Source organism: Heteronotia binoei, chromosome 1 (assembly GCF_032191835.1).
Source record: "Heteronotia binoei isolate CCM8104 ecotype False Entrance Well chromosome 1, APGP_CSIRO_Hbin_v1, whole genome shotgun sequence".
In the NCBI taxonomy this organism is placed as follows: domain Eukaryota; kingdom Metazoa; phylum Chordata; class Lepidosauria; order Squamata; family Gekkonidae; genus Heteronotia; species Heteronotia binoei.
The window spans coordinates 258,687,087-258,711,796 of record NC_083223.1 but is presented as its reverse complement, the minus strand read 5'-3'; the positions used below and the strand labels follow the sequence as shown (position 1 = coordinate 258,711,796).

General features: G+C 46.8%; 1 protein-coding gene across 1 annotated transcript; it reads right to left on the bottom strand.

Moving 5' to 3' along the window:
* Positions 1-1,831: 1,831 nt before the first annotated feature.
* STX5 (syntaxin 5) lies at positions 1,832-22,736 on the bottom strand. The gene is made up of 11 exons (XM_060254415.1): positions 22,517-22,736; positions 13,091-13,307; positions 10,930-11,000; positions 9,850-9,905; positions 8,325-8,395; positions 7,972-8,088; positions 7,463-7,519; positions 6,047-6,128; positions 5,793-5,893; positions 4,473-4,594; positions 1,832-2,957 (listed from the first exon to the last, which is right to left on the bottom strand). Exons 2-11 carry the CDS (start codon positions 13,286-13,288, stop codon positions 2,798-2,800), a joined length of 1,035 nt encoding a protein of 344 aa, XP_060110398.1. The 5' UTR covers positions 13,289-13,307; positions 22,517-22,736; the 3' UTR covers positions 1,832-2,797.
* Positions 22,737-24,710: the final 1,974 nt, after the last annotated feature.

The following is a 24,710-nucleotide window of genomic DNA, read 5'->3' as shown; positions in this document are numbered from 1 at the left end:
AGTAAAGTGACAGCCCCCCACACTCATTTGTCTAACTCAGTAAACCTCTCACTCAGAAGGGAGCTTTCTATGAAATCACTTGCTCTTTTTCTTCCTGGATGTGTTGCTTCATTAGCTCCAGCCTTTAGCAAAGAGATGGGTGATAACTTGAAGCACAATGTTCTTTGTCTCTAGAAAACTGGGGAGCCAGTTTGGTGTAGTGGTTAAGCCAGTTTGGGGAGCCAGTTTGGTGTAGTGGTACCTGGCAGAACCAAGTTTGATTCCCCACTCCTCCATTTACACCTGCTGGAATGGCCTTTTGAGTCAGCCATAGCTCTCACAAGAGTTGTCCTTGAGTCCTCTCAGCCCCACCCACCTCACAGGATGTCTGTTGTAAAGGAGGAAGATAGAGGAAATTGTGAGCTGCTCTGAGCTTGAGATTCAGAGTGGAGGGCGGGATATAAACCCAATGTCGCCGTCTTCTAGAAAAATATAAGTCAACCATACAGCTTTTATTCTTGGGGTGCCAGGAAGCCCTTTTGATTCCCCAGAGCCTCTCTTGGACACTGGCGCTCTTTGGCAGACTGCGGCTTGCGATGATGTAGCACATCTGGGGGGACAGAATGTGGCTCACCTGCTTTGCATGCAGGAGACTCAAAAATCAATCCCCAGTTAAAAGATTTCTTATATAAAAGGGGATGGGTAGAACCATTTCTCTGTAACCATTGAAAGCTACTCCCAATCAGAGAAGATAATACTGGACCAACTGATTTTGTATAAGGCAGCTTATTGTTTTTCATATCATTAAGGCTCTTTACATCCTAGGGCCTGCATATCTTCAGGACCGCCTCTCCCTCATGAGCCCCCCTGGGCTCTGTGGTCAGCTACACATCTTCTTGTAATCCCTAGTCCTAAGGACGCCTAACTGGCTTCAACGAGGGCCAGGGCCTTTTCAGTCCAGGCCCCTACCTGGTGGAATGAGCTCCCGGCTGGAGATCCAGGCCCCACGGGACCTATCCAAGTTCCACAGGACCTGTAAGACAGAGCTCTTCCGCCAGGCTTTTCATCGATCCAACAGGCATCTTTTGAAGTCACTTCCCTCAGCACCCTACCATCAAGGTGCTCAAGTTGTGCTGAAAGCTTCCAGTCTATGTGCTGTTGTGTGGTCTGCTGCCAATTCTATGGATTACTGTTCTCGGATCTGAATTGATGTATCTGTAGTTATGATGCTGCTTAATTTTGATGTGGTTCATTTTAATGTTGTTTCAATGCTGCAAGCAGGATAGGGCAGGGTATAAAGTGAAAAATTAAATTAAAAATCAGTGTTCGACATGGGCGGAAAGTTATTACTATTCTAACAGAATAAAGACATTGGCCGCAGTCAAGCATACAGAAGACAGAACAGGCAGAAGGTGTCTTTTTTAAAATACATTTTTAATAGCTTTTGAGCACAGGCAGGAGCCTGGGCTGTTCTCCTTCGGACTGAGGATCAGGTATCGTGACTGCTAACCCCACCCCTTCTCCTCTCCACTAGGCAGACAGATTTGCCGTGCTGGCGCATGAGTCGAAAGCGCACACTGGCAGCCTAGGAAACGCCGACAACGGAATGTTAAGGCCATTGCAACTGGAGGAGGGGAGCAGAAGCAGACTGGCCAGAAAAGGAGATGGGGCAGGGGGAGTGACGATGGGACGACCCTAAGTTTTGAATCGATGTCCGCTCAACCTTCATGACCATGTCAGAAGAGTGAAATGGCCTCAATGAGAAGTGAAGTTTAGATTTGAACTGTTTTAGATTAAATTGGTTAGAAAAGTTAGGTTGGGGCAGCAGGGAAATGTTCTATAATTTTTGGGTGGGGGAGAAGAATGGGGGTTCACAGCAAAGGCCCGAACCGCTTTGTTGCAAGAGGAGGCACTAGTGGGTGAACTCGTTTACCAGAAAGGAGCAGGGCGTCTTTAAAGAGCCCGGCATCAACACGTGATCCGGGTGCCTCCCCTAAGCATCATCATGAAGGAAGGCGGGGACAAAGGAGCCAAGCCCTGCTGATCTCCCACCCCTGTGCAGGTGAGTTTGGGAACAGAGACAACACTCTGGTCAACGTGTTCATATCAAGGATAAAGGAAACTTCTCCCTTCTAGGAGAATTATGTGAGGGTAGGAGAAAAGAAGAGGACAATCCTATTCCACTCAGCAAAGAGCCAAGTCTATTCCAGACAGCTATTTTTGGCCTAGCCAAACTTTGCTTGCCTGGAGGAGCCCCCCACCCACATCTTACAGCAGCGAGAAATACTTAAATATGCTAAGGAAGGGAAGACTTAATATGCACAGGCCCTGTGCAAAAGGCACAGTCCAGGGGCAGCTTGCTTCCGTCCTTCCTCTACATACAGTGCGAATATGGGCTGGATTTCGTGTAAGGTCGAAGGTCAATACCAATGAGAAGAGGTGTATGTGGATTGGTTAATGCTTGAGTCCCGAGTGTTAGGGGCAAGCATATAGTATAAAGGAAAGGGAAACAAGATGCTGGTCCCTCTGCACACCCCTGCTGGGTCAAGTCCCATCACAGGGAAGAGGGGGAGAAGTCAAGGCAAAGCCCTTCACAGCATAGTCCAAATGCTACTGCACTCCAAATCAGAGTGGCCCTGCTCCCGGCCGAAAGTCACAACAAGTGAGGATGGTCACTGCCACCCCTTCAGAGCCAGACACGTGGTAGGCACCTCTGCCCCCTGCCAGCTATCAGAAGATCAAGCGGGAGAGTCCAAGTGTCCCAACACGGCTCTGGGGGAGGTCGGGGGAGGGACAGGCGACCGACCCGCCTCCGCCATCAGGCCAGGAACACCACAAAGATGATGAAGAAGATGATGAGGATGAGAAAGATCTTCACCATGAGCCAGCGGTTGGAAGTGACAGACTGGAAGTACTTCAGGATCTCCGTATGTGCGGCGTCGACGTTGAGCTGAGCGTCTTCCACGTTGGCATCGATTCTGGGGGAGCGGCAAAGAAAAAGGGCAGGTGAAGCCTACACTTTCTTAAAGCATGACACCCTCCACCCAGTACAAGTTCAACAAAAGAAAGCTGGGGTCAGCAGATAATGCTTTTGTTAGCAGTTGTATTACCTCCCCCCAAATTAGCCTGGGCATCAACCGCAAGGGGATGCATTTGGAGAGTAACCTGGTCCTTTGCTGAGATGTTGCTGGCTTTTGGGTGGCAAATTTATTAGTGAGTTTTGCCAGTCTACTGTGAAACTTAAACATGATGTGTACCGTTAGCTGCTGTGAACAAACCTGGAGAGGCGTGGTATATCTTATTTATTTAAAACCAATAAAGCTGGGTCATTTCTCCCATGCTAACCTGAAACTCTAAGTATGTAAATATGAATCACGTAAAGGTAGTTTCAAGAGTGCTGCTGTCCTGCTGACCAAATGGCAAACTGAACTAAAAGCCATTAAATCCGCCTCTGTAGACTTATGACTAAGCCTTATCTATCAAAAAAGCTCTCTTGCGAGCAGTGTTCCCTCTAAGCTGAGTTAGTGTGAGCTAGCTCAGTTTTTCAGCCTCTAGCTCACACATTTTTGTCTTAGCTCAAGAAAAATGACCCCAAAGCAAGCTAATGTATACAGTAGCTCATAACTTTAATGCTAGTAGCTCACAAGTAGAGTTTTTGCTCACGAGACTCCACAGCTTAGAGGGGGTATTACTTGCGAGTGTACTAGTACCCTACTACATTTTATCACGTTAGTCTCACTGAGATGATTCCTGTTGGGGCTGCCAGAGGCCTGCAGCTAACCTCACTGACATGTCTTGAAACTGCTCTAAAAATCACACTTTCTAGCAGGAAGTTATATTCAGGATCAATCTCACATTAGCTACTAATGTAGACTTCACAGCCAGTAATCTAATACTAGGATATATAGCTAATCTCTGGGCACTCTCAAAACACCACATATTTTGGATCCAAAGGGCAGCTTTAGTTGCTAAAGCTTTAGTTGTGGTGTATGCCACTTATCCGAGGTTTTGTCCTCAGGTTCTACATTGCACTTGGCAGGGTCTAGGAAGCACTCTGCTTCTATTGTCTTTTTTGCAGTTGCTATAGCTCAGCTGAGTAGCTGGCAGACTAGTGGGTCTTTAGGGACCCAAAAGCAAGAGCTCAAATCCCCATTGGGCAATGAGGAAAGAAGTGCCAGTTCAGTTAGCTACAGAGGTAACAGAACCTGTAACATCAGCAGCTGATACAAATTACTACAATACAATGCCAGATCAAGTGCTGTGTGAGCAGAACATCCTGGAATCAATCCCTGGCACTTCCTGCTAGGAGATCTTAGGTTGCACGAAATATGTTGGTCTGCTTGAGCCTTTGAAGAGAGGCCAGGACAACAATGAACTGAATGGAGCAATGATCTCGCTCTTCATAGGGCAGCTGAACAGCCGTTCTGCTGTAGTCTGTTGGGCCTTCTATCCGGAGCACACTAGAGAGAACGTTTCTGACCCTCATGCAATACCTCTGGATAGTCTCCTCCTGCTCTTTGACCATGTGTGCCAACTGTTGAAATATGGAGCCCAGCTCAACAATAGTAGATTCGATGTTCTGCATTGTATCTGCTCGGCTCTGGATGTAGGAATCCTGCAAGGGGGCAGAGAAGAGAAGAGTCAGGCAGGTTGCTGTTTGCAGCTAGGGAACCCCAGATACCACCCTATTTTTTGTCAAGGCAAGCCTGTGACCCTTCCCTTATTCCCAAAGCCAACCCCCCCCCTTACGTCATCCACAAGCCCAATAGCCATCTCCTCCCTTGTCTATATAACACAGGGGTGGCCAAACTTGCTTAATGTAAGAGCCACACAGAATAAACATCAGACATTTGAGAGCCACAAGACATGAACGTCAGGTGTTTGAGAGCCACAAGGCAGGCAGGAAGGCAAATAGATGGGGAAGAGAGAGGTTGAAAGAAAGCAATTGTAACTTTAAATGCATTCTCCAAGCCGCTGGCCTGCTCGGCTTGGAGAAGTGATTTAAAGAGAGAAATGCCTTCTCCAAGCCGGCTGATGGGGTGGTGAGGGCTTAGAGAGCCACACACTATATCTGAAAGAGCCACATGTGGCTCATGAGTTGCAATCTGGCCACCCCTGATATAACATATTGGATGAGTACGCAGGAAGAGTGGGAGGCAGGGGTGGCCGCATTGCGCTAACACAAATACAACGGCTTAATCAGTGTCCATTTTATGATGAATTCACTTGGTGTTCCAAATCCTTTACTGGTTAAAAACTGATTTTTTAAAAAGCTTTGGAGACAGATTATTTAAAAATAAAATAAACAGCCATCTGCTGTCACCTAATCTTAGCTTACTAGCTAGAGAAGGATGTGTATTTGAAGAAAACCAGGGGACTGGCCAATAAAAGCACTGGTGTAATTTTATACAGAAAGGCCCTTCCCCAGCTTTGGCTCAGACCAACAGCCTTCTCGCTTTGGTGTGACCAACAGACAAAACCCAAAGCAGGGCTCTTTAGATAGCTGCGAGTTCCACAAGGATCCCAGAAACAAGACTGTACGGGCCAAGCAACACAGGCCTCAGTCAGCGAAGACTGCTGGGGGGAAAGCCAAGACCACTTCTGCCCTGGAGACACCAGAGTTCACTGGGGCGAGAAACTGTTTTGGGACCAGTTTGCTGAGCCTTGCCCCTAGGGTGGAAGGTTTTGAGAAAAGGGGTTGATCAGTTACTCTACACTCCAGGGTTGCCTCTCTCATCAGTCCACGCGCGCACACACACACACTTCCCCCTTGCAAAATACAATGCCTGCACCCTAACCCCTCTCCAAGGCACCTGTTCGTTAATGAGCTGCAACTGCTGGCTCATCTGATTGTCCATGTTGATGGCCACGTCCCCTGAGCGCCGGGGTTCATCCTGAAGCACAGCAGCTCCACCTGCAGAACCAACCACCAGCATCAGGGCCTACAGACCGACAGCTGAATGCTTAGCTCCTTCCATTGTCTCCTCTCCCCCTCGCTGGCCATGAGACACTAACACCTGCTTCCATTCACTGGGTGCGTGGGGAACGATACAAGATGCCAACTCACCTAGATTGTTTGTGGAGAGGGGCATGGTGGACACTGGCGTGCGGGAAAACTGTTCTCGACGAGACTTCTGCTGTTTGAGATTCTGGGGAAGCAAGCGGAGAGAGGTTACAGCTGGCCAGCTCAGGAAGGCAGGTTTGCACCTGAACGGGGGAAACACAGAGAGCTGGCCACAGGGTCCAAACTTTGCCTCTGTGCTCCCAAGTTAATGCAGTTGGGTTGTTACAAAGAGAACGATGTAATGGATTATGTGATGGTTAATGCTGGCCTGCCCTGAACAGCCCAGGCTAGCCCGTTCTTGTCAGATCTTTGAAGCTAAGCCCCGTCAGCCCTGGTTAGTACTTGGATGAGAGGCCATTGAGGGAATCCAGGGTTGCTGCACAGAGGAAGGCAAAACACCTCTGTTCATCTCTTGCATTGAAAGCCCCAAAAGAGGGCAACGTAAGTCAAGTGCAACTTGATGGCCCTTTCCACCAATCCCCTTACGCATGTATGAAACTGCCTTATACTGCTTTCAACCACTGCTACCTCAGCGCACTCTTCTCTGACAGAGAGTTGCTCTCCAGCCTCTCTGCAAAGGCTCATGCAACCAGGGGTCTTGATACCAGAAATCCTTAACTGGAGATGCCAAGGAATGAACAGGGGGCCTTCTGTATACAAAAGCACCTGCTGAACCGCACAGCTAACGGAAACTCCCCAAGGTCTAGTTAGCACTATGGGATATGGGATTTGATTTTGATTTATTAGATTTATATCCCGCCCTCCCCGCCGAAGCAGGCTCATGTGTAAGCCTGCCATCCAGTTTTGCCAACTCTTTCTCATGGGAAATCTAAAGTCAAGCTCTGCTTTGTCTCCATCTTTCTTCCAAAAGGAAGGAAGGAAGGAAGGAAGGAAGGAAGGAAGAAAGGAAGGAAGGAAGGAAGGAAGGAAGGAAGGAAGGAAGGAAGGAAGGAAGGAAGGAAGGAAGGAAGGAAGGAAGGAAGGAAGGAAGGAAGGAAGGAAGGAAGGAAGGAAGGAAGGAAGGAAGGAAGGAAGGAAGGAAGGAAGGAAGACAAAACAGAGACAGAAAATACACTTCGGAGAAATACACTTTTCACCCCTTTGATCTGCAGATGGGCCAACAGCTGCGTTCCCTCCAAGCTGAGTTAGTGTAAGCTAGCTCACTGGTTTTTTAGCCTCTGGTTCACACATTTTTGTCTTAGCCCAGGAAGGATGGCCCCAGAGTAAACTAATTTATGCAGTAGCGCACAACTTTGATGTCAGTAGCTCACAAAGTAGAATTTTTGCTCACAAGACTCTGCAGCTTAGAGGGAGTATTGGTCGACAGTGCAGTTTTACTGGCATCCAAGGCAGCCAGTTTGTCTTGGGGAAACTCCTGGGGGCAAAGCTGGAGAGTGGGGGAGTCACATCAACCCTTACCTCTGTTCGCACCTCCAGGACAGACTTGAAATCGTTGGACATGGAGGCTAGCTTGGACTGGAAAAGGAACAGGAGGGGGAGAAAAAGAGAAAGTGAGGGAACTGGGCAGACTTTTGCTGGCCTCCATCAAAGAACATATCCCAACACCTTCACCCAGTTATTGCTGCCTCTCACATGAAGTTACCTTCTTATACCCTACCTTCCCTTCCAAAGAGGACTCATCCTCCATTTTATCCTCACAACAACCCTGCAAGGTAGGCTAGGTATTGAGACACAAGACTCCTTTTCTGGTTTTGCTCTAAGGTAACAGATCTTGCCCCACCTCCCCGCCAAAAAAAAATACTTGGCATTGGATCTGTCATTTTGGCAAAGCAGGCCCAATCTACATGGGCTGCTTCCAATCTGCGTTTGGACCATGCTCAAGATCTAAGCACCAAAAAACAAAGCAGGGACCTGTATTACCTGCAAAGACACCCCTCCACCAACCCTAGAATTTCCTCTAGTCTGACCTGCAGCGACACCACTACGGTGTTTGAGTGGGTCTGCACATGTCGCCCGCTCAGGCTGCCTTTGGCCTTCACGAACTCCTGCAGCTGTGCAATTTGCTTGTTCAGGCTGTTGATATCCTGCGTGGGGAGAAATAAAGCACATAAGGAGGGTGACCAGGGTATTACTCCACACTTTTAATAGAACACCCCCTCCCCCATAGTTGACTCTAACATGTCCTTCGCTGCTTTCGGTGGCTTACGATTCACAACTTACTTTTCTTAATTGCAGGAAGATTTGTAAAAGAGTGGGAGTGGTAGAGCAGTGAGACCATTTTCCGGCCATTCTGCTAGCTGCCCCACAATGATTCGCTCACCTGTTTGATGATGTAGGTCAGCTCCTCAATCTCTACTGCCTTGTCATCAAACAGGGATTTCCGCTTGGCCACTGAAAACAAAGAGTTGGAGCTTTGACAATGAAGTTCTCTTTAACCCCTACCCAAGTCCTGTCCTTTCTCTAATTCCAGCTTCGGTATGAAGACTAGAAATCCTGCAAGGCAGGGCCATCACACAGATGGGTTTTTTTTGGGGGGGGGGGGGGGGGTATCTTACATGGGACCTGGCATGCTGCTGATTTCAAGTCATCAAATTAGAGCAGCAGCCATCCCCTCCCCTCAAAAGCAGATGATTCTCTCCCACACAAACCCTACCAAGGGAAAGAGATATCCCAAAGGACTGTCTTACAATAATTTGATCATGGGTTTCCTCTCCACTATCAAAACCACAACCTTTGTCTACTGCTGATGTAGAGAGAATAAGGATTGCAAAGCAAGTGCTATGGAAATGTTCAATAGTAAATATTTCATATTTTAAAAGGTGGAATGCTGATACAGCATGCCGGGACAACTTTATTTTTTATTTAAATAAAACATTTACTAGTTGCTTTTCTACCTTGCAGAACTCAAGGTGGCTCATGATGCAAACAAAACAACTGTGACAAAAAGAAGCGCATAAAAGACCACAATTTAAAATGGTTAGGATTGCCAATAAATAAAGACTAAATGAGTCAAATGTAGTCCTAGGGGGGGGGGGAAACTGGCTTCAGCCGCCTCCTGCAGATCAGAAGTGAAGGAGCCAGGCCTTCGACAGTCAGAGCCCTGAGAGAGCTACTGCCCATCAGAGGAGACAGGACTGCGCTTGATGGATTAATGCATTTTTAAATTGAAGCTGTTGTGCCACTGAATTTAAAAGCTTCTTTTCCCGAACGATTTTTAAGTGAGGACAAACTAGCGTTTCAGGTAGGCTGGGGCCCCTACTAGACCCTCCCTAGCCGTGGCCTCAACCTACAAACAGTACAACAGAAGGAGTAACGGTATAGTACAATTGTCACAAAAACATAAAGAACCATCACTAGGCAAACAATTAATATTGATAGCTGGCCAAAGCACTTAATTCTGCACTATGTTCTAGTTGCCCACAAAGTCCAGACAGAGACTCCGGGTTATTTATTCTCCGTTTCAATATTAAAATCTTCCACAATGGTGTGAGCTTAGGTTATTCGTTAAGGACGCCAAGAAGGAGCATTACAATCCGTCTGCTATTTCTTTCAATCTCTCGTCCTTTACAAAAAAATCCTAATCAATGACTGGAATCAAGCACAAAGTAGTTAGGAAGGCCAATTGTTTATCAATATTAATTGTTTGCCTAGTGACGGTTCTTTATGTTATACTGATTTATTATATTGCTCAACCTACAAACAACAACTAGATACTCTGCTCAGGCTAATATTCACCCTCCCACACACATTTTCATAAAGCAATACTGAAGGTCAGCCAAGAAACGCCCGTTTCAGAAAGCTTCCTCGTTCTCTTCCGCCTCATTCAGTCCTCCCCAAATACTCACAGATCGTTAACTTCTCCAGCTTGGCAAAAGTGTTGCTGAGGTCCTTCCCAATGCGCCTGAGAAGCATAAGCAATTGCGAGTCACCCAAAACAACAGTGCTCACAGCCTTTACGGATTTTGTGTTAGTTTCGTCATGTATTTTAAAAACAGAATTCAGACCTGCCAGTGCAACTGAATTTTAAAAGAGAATCCATCTCAAGCAAAGTTGAGTGCGGAAAGTATGTAAAGTCAGAAAATCCAAAAATATATTCTGCCTCCCTTAGATATTGGATTTATATCCCGCCCTGCACTTCGAATCTCAAGAGTGGCTCACAATCTCTTTTACCTTCCCACCCCCCCACCACAACAGAAACTCTGAGGTAGGTGAGGCTGAGAGAGTCCTTACAGCAGCTGCCCTTTCAAGGACAACCTCTGCAAGAGCTATGATTGACCCAAGGCCATTCCAGCAGGTGCAAGTGGAGGAGTGGGGAATCAAACCCGGTTCCTCCAGATAAGAATCCCCACACTAACAACTACACCAAACTGGCTCTTAAAGACATGAAGAGATCAAAAGCCATGATGAAACCCCCTTCCCCATTCTATTCACTGAACCACAACATTCTAGACTAGGGCTGGAGTAGCAAAGTGTGCCTTCCCTGATGTGAATTATGCGAGCCTTAGAATGTGGATTACAGAATATAGGATTCTGGTAGTGCAGAATTCCAGCAGCACCCACAATTATGATAAAAGTTGAGGGGGGTATTTTTGGGAGGGGTGGTGTTTAGGCATGGCAGATCTTGGCATGCTACACCCTGCCATCAGCAAGGTTTCTGACAGCCACCACAGGGTCCCAGACAGTGAACCCCTCTGCTCACCCCAATCAGATCTAGCCCAGTCACTGTATGAAAACAGAGAGCATTAGCTGACCAATTTCAGAAGGTGACTCAACTTCACCAACCACGACAGCTAAAGCCATGGAACTGTGCTTGCACCTGGTTCTGCACAGGGAGCAGCTAGACAGCTCTTGTAGGGTAGGTACCCCACCCAACCTCATCTCTTACTGTCACCCCTTCTAGACCATCTCTGCGCAGCAAAACTCACTTGGCCATGAGTGTGAATTCGCTTCTTTGCCGTACAGCGTTCAACGCTGGTTTGCTCAGCGGAAGCCCGTTCTGAAAAGAAGGATGGGGATAACCATCAGCATATTAGTCACAACACAAGGGCCATGGCCTAGTGGGCGAACAAGACTCAAGTGCAATCCCCGACGTTGCCAGTTAAAGGGCCTCCAGGAACTGAAGTTGGTGAAGGCTATTCTCCAAGAGAGGCTGCAGCGCTACCAGGAGTTAGATGATCGCAGCTCTAACTCAGTAAAAGGCAACTTCATGTGCTTACACTGGGCCAACTTCTTCTGTGCGTAGCAATACACTTTTTTTTTAAAGAGAAAATGGGTATTTTTGTTCACCAAGCAAAACGTCAGCCAGCCTTATATATTTGGGTGGATCCTATTCCTATTGTACACCCCAGCGAGGAAAGTTGGAAATCCTTCTCCAACTTCAGTCGCTCTTCTACCAATGGAAGAACCACTTAACTTGGAAAAAGGCAGTATCCTTGCCACTGTATTTTTACCTTGCTTTGCAGCCAAAACCCATGCATCTGTTTTGCTCCTCACAATGTCTTCTTGGAATATTTTCAATGGCTCACCAGCCTTTTTAGATACAGCTCCTTTCTTGTGTGATCTCTATGAGAAGACTATCCTATCTCTCACACAGGAAGCTGCCTTCTATTGAGCAGGTGGGCCTGTGGCTCAGTGCAAGAACACCAACTTTGTGCACAGAAGGCCCCAGATTCAACCCCTGGCATCTGATGTTAAAAAGGATCAGGTGATATCAGAGATCTTTACCCAAGACCCTGGAGAGCTGCTGCCAGTGCAAGTAGAAAAGACCAGAAGGCAGCTTCATGCATGTTATGTGTGAGTCAGACTGTTGGTCGATCCAGGCCAGTCTTGCCTACTTTGACAGGCAGCAGCAGCTCTCCAGGGTCTCAGACAGAGACCTTTCACATCCCCTGCTATCCAGTCCTTCTCTCTGAAGATGCGAGGGGAAGGAATGTGAGACCTCCTACATGCAAAGCAGAGATCTACGGCTGAACCACAACTCCTCACAGTCCAAAGCTAAACTCCACTGCCAACCCTCAGGAAAGCACACAAAGCTATTTAATCAAGAGGGCTTTCTGTTACAGATGATGGCAGGTAGCAGTATGTCCACTTATAAATGGCCTTTAATTGTTTATCACAGCTTTTAAAAAATCTATTTCTGCAAGCTGTCTTGGATCTTCCTTTTGGGAGGGGGAACAGGCAGGAAAGCCTGGTCCTGAAGCTACTCAGTGACTGAAATCCAAGACAAACATTAGCTGCAAGTCAGTACAAAATGCTCCTGGGAAAGATGGTCCTAAAAGAAATGGACTGGGTCTAGGTACAGTGGCTGCAGTGAGGACATCTAATACTTAAAGAGACAGGGGTGCTCAGCTAGAACTGAATCCAGGCCTGGTGGCTCCCCCACCCTTTCTTCCGATAGCTGCAGCAACAGCAGTCTGCGTTAAATCCAGGCACAATGGAAGAGAGCTGACCAGATAATAGCATCCTGGCGATGGCCCTCCAGACATTTAGACAGGAAGCCTCTCCCAGCTCTGCTTTACGAGAGCCTTTTGAATGGAGGCAGCAGCCTAAATAGCCCAGAGTAGCCCGAACTCATCAGAGCTGGGAAGCTAAGCAAGGCCGACTGTGGCCAGTACTTGGATGGGAAGCCACCAAGGAAGAGGCTGGGGTTGCTTTGCAGCGGAAGGCAACGGCAAACTGCCTGTTTTGACTCGTGCCTTCAAAACCCCATAAGCAGAACTTCACAGTGGTCTCCATAAGTCAGTTGTGACTTGACAGCATTATAATAATAATAGTAATAATAATATGCAAAAGTGGTCTTCTGCATGCAAAGTCTATGCTCTGCTGGTGCAGCCCCTTAACCCCAGCCAATGCTCCAGTGCAAAAGTTGTTTCATTATGTCTTCTGCATTCCCTAGCATTTCCTGGGCAATGTTGGGATGTGAATGTGAAATACAGGACAGGGCACTTCACAGCACTTGGTTGGCAGTGGTCTCGGTCAGACCCAGGTCTGGAGCTACAGAAGTAGCTGAAGTGCTACACTAACACCAAAGTTTGCACTGGCCAGGGCAATGGCGCACCACACAGGTTGTCCCCAAGCGGCGCTCACCTGTCTGCTTTGCAAGGACTTGCAGGCGGAGAGGAACTCCTGGGTGCGATCTTGACATGACATGGTGTCCAGCTGGATCGGAGGGGGTGCTGCTGTGGCTGGCGCAGTGGTGAGTGGGGGCAGAACTTGCGTCTGGGAAGGCCCCAGGTAAACGCCTTGTTCGGTGTTTCTAGAGCCGTGGCGTTTCCTCGTATTCATGGAGGCACATAACCTGGTGCTTGGAGGGAAAGGAAAGTGGGTGGTCAGCATCCAACGATGGAAACATCGTCTTCTAATCTGGTCTCAGAGATAAGGCACTCAGCACCGTGTGTGTGTGTGAGTGAGTGAGAGAAAGACAGAAACACAGAGAGAAAGAGACACACACACAAACAGACAGACACCACAACCTTTGACAACTGTGTTTCTGAATAAGATTCCCATTGAAGTCTGGAGAAATGTCATACACAGAGGTGGGAGTAAAGATGGAAGTGAAAAAAAAGTAAAATGCCTTCTGGAGTGCAGGGGTCTCTGTCTATGGCTCTGATGCCAAGCAACGGATTTGTTGTCGTGGAAGAGCATCTCTCTACTTCCACTTATGTTCTGTTCACACATTCGCAAATAACACAAACATTACTGAGATGCTGTATGTTTCTGTACAAAAGAAACCAAGTTCTGGATTACTGTTGCTAGAACTCTGCACCACTCTGAGAGGACACAATGACAAGACCTTAGAAAATCATTTCCCAACACCAGAGATGGATTGTAGTGCCCGATACATTGTCCAGGATCCTAGAACACCGATGGAACTAAACCGGACAAGGAAGGGAGGGAGGAAGATCTCCAGCCTCCTTGGAGAAATCCACTGCCCCAAACCACTACACTTGTCTCTCTCTCCACGATCAGATATAACACAAGCACCGGAGTCCCCAAAAGAGCCTGAGCCACTGTTCCTTACACTGCATCCCTTCCCATGTATCCTAACCACTATTGCTCGAAGTCACACCAATATGCTGGGGAGATCTCATGTGAGCACATATTGTATTTACTCAGATATAACAAATTCCAAAGTAAAAAAAGAGGAGAGGTCATCTTACTGTTATATCCAGTAAAAAAATCTTTTTGGCAACAACATTTTGTATGAGGGACCATCTTCCATTAAGTCAATACAGTACATGCCATGTCACAAGTCTCAAAGCATTTCACAATAAACTTGTCTTGCAAACAGCCACCACATTATTAGGACAAAGTGTTGCAACAGCCACTAGTGAATATCTATGAAAGGTGATGAAAGATACCGGTACCTTTGTAGAGCTACCAATACCTATTAACAACAAATAATCTGATTTCCATGTTCAAAGTGAAAAGCAAGCTCAGTAATGGCGATTATTAGGAAAGCGACTGGAAATGAAGCTGCCAATATTCTGAACACCTCTGTGTAAATCTACAGTGCAACTGCATTTAGAATACTGTGTACACCCATGTACACGCTGCTACAAATCGCACTGCTACAGCACCAACCCTAAATCAGACTTTTCCCTGCAGCCACTGTGGCCGGACCTGCCTGTCCCGCATTGGTCTTGTCAGCCACCAGCGAGCCTGCAGCAGATGTGGACTATTGCACCCTTCTTAAATCTTCGTTCGCGAAGCCAAGCCGAGAGAGAGACACCCATGTTAACAAGGATATCACAGATCTGGAAGACAACCCAAACCAGTGGTTTTGAGTGGTGGACTTTAATTTGAAGAACCGGGTTTGATTTCCCACTTCTCTTCCACATGAAGTCTGCTGGGTGACCTTGGGCCAGTCAAAGTTTTCTCAGAACTCTCTCAGCCCCACCTACCTCACAAGGTGTCTGTTGTGGGGAGAGGAAGGCAATTGTAAGCCGCTTTGAGACAGGGTAGAGAAAATTGGGGTATAAAAACTAACTCCTCTTCTTCAAAACCTTTCCTACAGGACAGCATTTAGAGCTTCTGAGTTTAGAAACAGAATAAATAGAAACCTTGTTGGAAATTAGTAAAATTCTGGTTGATACAGACTCCCTCCCATCGCAATGATACAAAACCTGATCACCCACTGGAATTAGTTATTGACACCATGCCTTTGTCCCCATTGGGGACTCAAGTTGGTTCATGTCATTGTCCTCACCTTCATTTTATCCTTACAACACCCCTGCGAGGCAGGTTAGACTGAGAGTGTGCAACTGGACCTAGGCTAGCCAGTGAACTTCCACGGTGGAGATTCAGACCTGGATCTCCCGGAGCCTGATCCAATGCTCTAACCACTATATGATGCTGGCTACTTTGTAGGCTCCAACAACATGGGGATGGAAAGTATTTGCCTGATGAAGTCAGGAATTATGTTAACAAAGAAAGAATGGCACCCAGAGAAAACCTGTTACAAGACAAGACCAAGAAAGACAATAATAGAACACCACTAGTGGTCACATACAACTCTCAGCTCAAAACCGTTCAACGCATCATCGGCGATTTACAACCTCTATTGGACAATGGCAGTTTTCTTTCACAAGTATTGGGGGTGACAAATGGTGAACTGGTGACCGTATAAACTTAACTTGTTATTGCTGTTTGGCTTTTGCATATGTCAAAACATCTTCAGTAAACTGTATGCCAATTTGCTGTTCCTATATATAGACAGATGCCTCTATAATATGTATGCCAAAAAATTACAGTGTATCCGAGTAGCACATACAAGATTCTTAAAGAAATATTAAGACACAATGCAACAAAATTACATAAAGAATGCAAAAATTCTCTGATACAGTCCAGACTCCAGTACTTAGAATACTGTTTTTCATGGAAATAAATTCTCGGAGAAGGAATAATAGGAGACCGGTTTCAGCCATGCCTTCCTCAGTCATGAGTTGCACCGCACATTACTGCGCATTTCTCCTCTAGCAGACTTGGACTATTGCACCCTTCTTAAATCTTCGTTCGCGAAGCCAAGCCGAGAGAGAGAGTCATAGACGTTCATTCGCTAGTGGGGACCCAGTCCTCCTCATTCTATGGGCAACGCCTCACATTGAATCTATGCTGCCAGTTGCATCTATAATATGTATGGAAATGTTTTTCATATATTTTATTTTTAATATGATGTTTGTAAATTGCTAATGTTTTTAAACGGTTGTTAGCCGCCCTGGGCCTGTTGGGGGAGGGCGGGATATAAATCTGATAAATAAATAAAATATATAGAAGAACTCTTAACTTCCATTTCAATGTATCTGAGGAAGTGTGCCTGCACATGAAAGCTCATATCTTGAATAAAGCTTTGTTGGTCTTAAAGGTACTACTGGACTCTAATTTTTTTCCCCACACAGAACAGTTGCAGTGTTAAGGTATATCACATGTTTATTTGGACCCTCCTCCTGCACAGTTAGTTAAGCCTGCGAGAGGCCAGCTGTCCTCACAGACAATGAATATCGTCGATGCACCCTTGACAGAAAGTTCGCTCCTCAAACAACCAAAGAGGCAATTGTTAGGTTTTTAGAGGAGAAAGGAAATTAATGCTGCAGGCATTAGACTCAAATAACTATTGGCCAGTATCACGTCTGCCCTTTTAAAGCAAGGTCTTGACAGTCGTGTAGCTCCACATACTTCTGGAGGAAACCTATTATGTTGACTGTTTACAGCCTGGCTTTCACCCAGGTCATGACACAAAGAAATTGTTTTGGTCACCCTGATGGGGATCCATGCAGGTCCTCTCCCAGGGGAGTGCATTTCTGCTGGTTCTCTGGGCCTTCTCATGAGCTTCTGATACCATCAACCATCGGTACTTTCTGACATGCCAGGCAGAGATGGACGTGACTGGTGCTGCGCTAGGCTGGCTTCAGGCCTTCCGGGAAGGCAGGTTTCAGAAAGTGGTGCCAGTGGCCAAAGGGGCAGCACCAGTTGCCATTAGGTTTCCTGTGCTTTTCAACATCTACACCAGTGGCGCGCACTCTGCAGTGTGCAGACAGCCACAATCACAACTACCATCAACCAAAAAAGCTACATGAGGCTTGTGCCTCAGATAAGGTCGCAGCTCACCTACCAAACACAAGCCCCACTGGTCAAGGACCTTGCACACTTTCCTGAAACATGGGGCATGTGCCACATTAAGGAATAGTGCTCAAAAGAGCCACATGTAGTAGGCTGAGGATTGTGAGGAACTCCAAAGGGATCTGTTGAGGCTGGGTGAGTGGGCGTCAACGTGGCAGATGCGGTTCAATGTGGCCAAGTCCAAAGTAATGCACATTGGGGCCAAGAATCCCAGCTACAAATACAAGTTGATGGGGTGTGAACTGGCAGAGACTGACCAAGAGAGAGATCTTGGGGTCGTGGTAGATAACTCACTGAAAATGTCAAGACAGTGTGCGTTTGCAATAAAAAAGGCCAACGCAATGCTGGGAATTATTAGGAAGGGAATTGAAAACAAATCAGCCAGTATCATAATGCCCCTGTATAAATCGATGCAGTTCTGGTCGCCGCACCTCAAAAAGGATATTATAGCATTGGAGAAAGTCCAGAGAAGGGCAACTAGAATGATTAAAGGGCTGGAGCACTTTCCCTATGAAGAAAGGTTGAAACGCTTGGGACTCTTTAGCTTGGAAAAACGTCGACTGCAGGGTGACATGATAGAGGTTTACAAGATAATGCATGGGATGGAGAAAGTAGAGAAAGAAGTACTTTTCTCCCTTTCTCACAATACAAGAACTCGTGGGCATTCGATGAAATTGCTGGGCAGACAGGTTAAAACGGATAAAAGGAAGTACTTCTTCACCCAAAGGGTGATTAACATGTGGAATTCACTGCCACAGGAAGTGGTGGCGGCCACAAGTATAGCCACCTTCAAGAAGGGTTTAGATAAAAATATGGAGCACAGGTCCATCAGTGGCTATTAGCCACAGTGTATGTGTGTATATAAAATTTTTTGCCACTGTGTGACACAGAGTGTTGGACTTGATGGGCCGTTGGCCTGATCCAACATGGCTTCTCTTATGTTCTTATGAAGGGCCACATGGGGCTCCTAAGCCACGGGAGGGAGTATCACTAGGAACTTAAGAACATAAGAGAAGCCATGTTAAATCAGGCCAACGGCCCATCCAGTCCAACACTCTGTGTCACACAGTGGCCAAAAAACCAGGTGCCATCAGTTGGGCCAGGAGACTAGAAGCCCTCCCACTGTTGCCCCCCCAAACACCAAAAATACAGAGCATCACTTGCCCCAGGCAGAGAGTTCCATCTATACCCTGTGACTAACAGTCACTGATGGACCTCTGCTTCATTTGTTTATCCAATCCCCTCTTGAAGCTGTTTATGCCTGTAGCTTCACCTGTGGCAGTGAATTCCATGTGTTAATCACTCTTTGGGTGAAGAAGTACTTCCTTTTATCCGTTCTAACCCGACTGCTTAGCAATTTCATTGAGTGCCCACGAGTTCTTGTATTGTGAGAAAGGGAGAAAAGTACTTCTTTCTCTACCTTCTCTATCCCATGCATAATCACCAGTCTGTATGAAGCTGCAACCAAGAAATCAGAAGGACACTGAAACTGGGAAGGGCAGCCATGAAGGAGTTAGAAAAGATTCTCAAGTGTAAGGCAGTGTTGCTGGCGACCAAGAGAATTCATGCTTAGTATTCCCCATTTCTATGGATAGGTATAAGACATCTGAGAGGAAGAAAGCTGATTCATTTGAAATGTGGGACAATGAAAGCATCGGACAAGAAGAAAGTTTATTCATTTGAAATGCGGTGATGGAGAATTTTATGGATACCATGGATTGTCAAAAAGACAAACAAGCAGGTTCTAGATAAAATCTAGCATGAATTCTCCTTAGAAGCTAAAATTACCAAGGCAACCATACTTTAGTCACATTATGAGAGGATGAGTCAATGGAAAAGACAAAAATGCTAGGAAAAGTCAAAGGCGGCAGAAAAAGAAGAAAACCAAAAGGGAGATGGATTGACTCCATTAAGGGACCATGGCCCTCAGTTTGTGAGCAAGGCTTCTAACAACTGGACATTTTGGAGGACTAATTCATAGTCATCATAAGTCACAAATGACTTGATGGCCCTTAACACACACATGTGAAACTGCTTCAAGAGATCAGACAGGGATCTTTCCAGCAAGATCCAGAGAAGCTATGGACAAAATAACCAGCATCTGGAAGATATAAGGGACGGGATGAGAACAGACGGAATGCAATTAAATGAAGATAAAATGGAGGTTCTGTGAGTCAAGGATAAAGCTGATCCAGGAGCATGTGTTCAACTTACACTGGACATGGGTGTACTCTCCCTGAAGAAGCAAGCTTACAGTTTGGGCACATTATGTTTCATTGATCGTGGATGGCCAGGCGAGCATTTTTCCATCCTAAGTTGGTTTGGCAGCAGTGACCTTTTCTGGACAAAGGTGGATCTGGCCACAAATTGTGCACACCTTGGTAACATTCAGCTTCAATCACTGTAATTTCATACACAGTGACAGGACTACCTTTGAAGATGGCTCAGAAGCTTCCAGTTGGTTCAGAACACAGTGGCCAAGGTACCTACAGGGACTGGCTGAAGCAAACATGCAACACCAACGTTCTGCTAAGCACAGTGCCAGAAGAACAACTAGAGTGCTGGTGTCAACCTTGAAGGCCTAACGGGCTTAGGTTCAAAGTACCTGTTAGTCCAGCTTCACCTGTATATAACACACATACCAACTCATGTTCTAAGGCTGGCCAAAGAAGCCTTGTTGTGGGAAGACTCTGCTGGAGAAATCTGATCAGAGGGAACACACAAGACCTCGCTCAAGAGCAACCCCCCATGCAGACAGTTCCTTCTTTAGAGACCTTCAGCCATCAGCTGGAAATTTCTTTAAAAAATTTTCTGAAGACTTTTAAAGTTAAACCTGTTCATATATTTTCCATTTTCATACAGTAAGCTACCTTGCATCTTTACCTTTAAATAAAAAGTATTCCAATAAACAAAAACATTTATTCAAGATGTAAAATCAACTGCAAATACTTTTGCAGTTCTTTTTACTAATGCTGCTACCAGGAGGTAGGCAAGGCCACTGTTCATCTCTTGCCTTGAAAACCTTACAGGGTCACCATAAATTGGCTTTGACTTGACTGCACTTTTGACCACCATGTTAATTTAATATTCTAAGTCGGATCTCAGCCTTCCAGTTCAAAACTGCTCACTGGTAAACTCAGAACAGACCTATTTCACATAATGCATAATTAACTTACGGAATTCAATACTGCAAGATGCAGCAACATAGCTGCTACCTTAGATGGCTGGTTTTTAAGAAACAAATCTACAGAGGGCACCTCTACCAGTAACGATTAACCAACATAAGTAATGGAATCTCCATGGAGAGAAGCAGTGCTTCTTTAAAAAAAGCAGGGAGGAAGGATTAGACTACACAGTTGTTCTGATCCAATAGGATTCTTCTTGTATGAGTACCAGACACTAGGGAAAATATAGGGAATATCTACCACTTTATGCCCTGCTCAGAAACTTTTCCCTAGAGGAAGCCCTGGATGGCCCAAACTAGCACAATTTCATCATATCTTGGAAGCCAAGCAGGGTCTGTTCTTCTTACTATTGGATGGGAGGCCACCAAGATAAATCCAGAGCCACTACACAGAGGAAGGCAATGGCAAACCACCTCTGTTCATCTCTTGTCTTGAAAACCCCATGTCACTATAAGTCAGCTGCAATTTGATGGCCCTTTATACTACCACCAGAGGAAGCTCATCTACCTGGCTATTGCTGGGTGCTTTCTGGCCTAATCTAGTGCAGTGAATTCTTAAACTCATATATGAGAGCTGTGGGGTAGAGGATGATGAGTTCAACCAGCAATCTGGATCTAAATCAAAGACTCACAGAATCACAGTTAGAAGGGGCCATACAGGTCAGAGATGGCCGAATTGCGGCTTGGGAGCCACATGTGGCTCTTTCACACATATTGTGTGGCTCTTGAAGCCCTCACCACCCCTTTAGCTGGCTTGCAGAAGGCATTTCTTTCTTTAAACCACTTCTCCAAGCCAAGTCAGCCAACAGCTTGGAGAATGCATTTAAAGTTAAAAATGCTTTCTTTCCACATCTTCATCCCCCATTTATTTGCCTTCCTTCCTTCTCTCAAACTTGCGGTTCGCAAACATCTGACATTCATGTCTTGTGGCTCTCAAACATCTGAAGCTTATTCTATCTGGCTCTTATGTTGAGCAAGTTTGGCCCCCCCTGATACAGGCCATCTAGTCCAACCCCCTGCTCCATGCAGGATCAGTCTAGATAGAGCATCCCTGACAAATCCTTGTTTTAGGAGTTACTCTAGTTCATTTTTCAGCCTGAGAAGCTCAGGCACTTGGATTAGTTCTTCATTACCAACAGAAAGAAAGATGACATTTGTAAGGGAGAATCGCCTTCCACAACAAGCTCAATTGCAAGTTCTATGAACACAAAGCTGTCACTTTTTGTTTACATTGCTCTATTAAAAACAGCCACACAGTGAAGGGGCAACATAATCCCACCAGGATCTACACACAACTACATTACAAGAACCAGGCACTTAGCCTCCCACCAGTACACCAGCCCAACTGCTCAACCATTTCTCACCATCAAAATAGATGAGCAGTGTCCCGTCTAAGCTAGGTTAGTGTGAGCTAGCTCAGTTTTTTAGCCTCCGGCTCACACATTTTTATCTTGGCTCATGAAAAATGCCCCCAAAACAAATTCACTTATGCAGTAGCTCACAATTTTAATGCCAGTAGATCACAAAGCAGAATTTTAGCTCACAAGACTCCACAGCTTAGAAGGAGAATTGCTTATGAGCCATGCTTCCATTCTTCCCCTCTCCAATATAATGGCAACCCAGACATACACAATGTGGACCAACCTGCTACTTAGAACGGTCTGCGAAGACGGGAGCGGAAGCCCTTTCCTAGAAGTTAAGACAGGATGCAGGAGGAGGAATGGCTTGGACTACTGGCAACAAAAAACCGGAGGAAGCGGAAAGGGGAACCCTCTTGAAGGATATATAAAGGAAGGAGAGAGAAAGAGAAAGCTTAGACCACTGAATGTGGGGGAGGGGGAGAATCAGGAGAGAGGGGTGATCACTGCATAGGGAAGGAAGAGGGATAGAAATGAAAAAGGGAACCTTTTTGTTAGGATACACGGAAGGAGGGAAAAGGAAAGCAACTGGACCGCTGTTACCAGGAAAGGGGGGGGGGGAGAGATGCGAAGAGTAGTCAAGGAGTTGGACCCCTATCCTCAGTTCAATAGTAATAGGGGGACCCTTTTATGACGGGCACACCAGTGGGGAAGGGACTGGATTCCTCCCGCGGGAAGGGAAAGAGTTGTGTGTGTGTGTGGGGGGAACTCTTTGACAAAGGAAGGGGGAACATTTAGGGAGAGGCACCACACCGCCGAGGCGGGGGGTGGGGGAAGGTCTGAAAGACTCACCGGACTCGGAGACCTGATTCCGACGCCCGGCACTGCTCGGCTTCCTCAGGTCCAAACACCGGCCCCAGGCACGAAGGAACAAGCGATCCGAAAAGAGGGCGGACCGTTAACGTCACTGCCACGTACCCTCTTCAGAGCGACGCGTCATACGCATGACCCAAAGGGGGAAACTTCCACCACGCCCCCTCGACGTCCTCCGACGCTGCCTCTTAAAGAGGTCGCTCAGTAATTGGCGACGGCGTTGAAGAAGGCGGGGTGTCGAGGCGCGCCTTTGTCGCTAGGCAACCTAAGAGGACGTGCTGAGGTCAGAGAAGGCGGTGCTCTTCCTTGTTGCTAGGCGACGAGGACTAAGGAATGCCAAACGGGTTAGGCTGTTGGATCACAACAATCTCTCGTGCATGCCGTTTGGGAGTATACTACTAGCTGAATTGAATGGGCGTACTTTTGAATACACACAAGTATAGGTTTGGGTTGAAAAAATGCCCAAAACATTTAAGCAGGGCCTGAACCTGTCAACAACAGTTGGCTGGCATGATAGAGCGCTGCCAACCTCCAGGTAGGGCCTGGAGACCTCCCAGGATCAGTTTCCCTGAAGAAAAGGAGGATGGGTTCTGTAACATCATACCCAGCTGAGACATTTTTCATGAGTCAAGACAAAAATGTGTGAGCCGGATACGGTGGCCATAACATCTGCAGGCCAGCCAGGGACACCTTGAGGGGGGAAGGAATGTGTGTGTGTGCGCGGAAACAGGAAGTGACGTCACTTCCGGTGACGGCATGCCACCGCCGGAAACAGGAAGTGACGTCACTTCCTGTGATGGCATGTCACCGCCGGAAACAGGAAGTGACATCACTTCCTGTGACATCATCTCCCCCCCCCGGCACCACCTGCCGGAAGCAGGAAGTGACATCACTTCCTGTGACATCATTTCCCCCAAGTGCCGCTGCCAGAAACAGGAAGTGACTTCACAGCACTTCCTGTGACGTCCCCAAAAATCCTCCAAATATCACCGCCGGAAACAATTTTGTTCTCAAATCCTGTATATACTTCATCAGTATATGGGATAAGGCACTTTCTCAACTGTGCTGCATAATGCAGCCTATTTATTTTGTCCTGTTTGCTCTGTTGGCTCTATCTGTGCCACCTTCATCACTTTCGGGGTGTGGAGCCCCCAGTGGGGTGGGCTCCCGACTCCCTCCGCCGACTGCTGTTCTTTTGAGGGGTTATAGAGTGTTTCAAGCCCGTCCCTGTGGCATCGGTCCCATCGTTGTGGGACCCAGGGGGCCGGCGCAGCGGCCCGCTGAACCAGCATGTCGGTCACTTCCGGGTTCCTGTCCTGCATCTCGACCTGTGTTATTAGTGACAGGCTGCTTCGGCGGGCCGCTGTGCCGGCCCCCTGGGTCCCACAATGATGGGACCGATGCCACAGGGACGGGCTCGAAACACTCTATAACCCCTCAAAAGAATAGCAGTCTAGCTCGCTTCCCCCGAGCCCTGCCGCCATAAGCCTCAAGGGGGCTCATTTTGCAGCATCTCCCGGCGGGAGGGTGGCACCCGCACGGGACACATATCAAATGAAAGAGGGGGCGCAGGGCTATCAGAAACAGCCGGCGGAGGGAGTCGGGAGCCCACCCCACTGGGGGATCCACACCCCGAAAGTGATGAAGGTGGCGCAGATAGAGCCAACAGAGCAAACAGGACAAAATAAATAGGCTGCATTATGCAGAACAGTTAAGAAAGTGCCTTATCCCATATACTGATGAAGTAAATACAGGATTTGAGAACAAAATTGCACTGCAGGCAAACACTCCTATCTGGCCTTTGCTGAAAGGATTTGGGTGGTATGTCTGAAAGCACCAGAAGACACAAACACAAAGCTCCCTTACATTGAATCAGTGCTTGGGTCCACCAAAGTCAGTATTGTCTACTCCAGGGGTGGCCAGAGTTGCTTAACAAAAGAGCAACACAGAATAAAGGTCAGATGTTTGAGAAAGCACCAGAAGACACAAACACAAAGCTCCCTTACATTGAATCAGTGCTTGGGTCCACCAAAGTCAGTATTGTCTACTCCAGGGGTGGCCAGAGTTGCTTAACAAAACAGCAACACAGAATAAAGGTCAGATGTTTGAGAGCCGCAAGACATGAACATCGGATATTTGAGAGCCACGGAAGGAAGGAAGGAAGGAAGGAAGG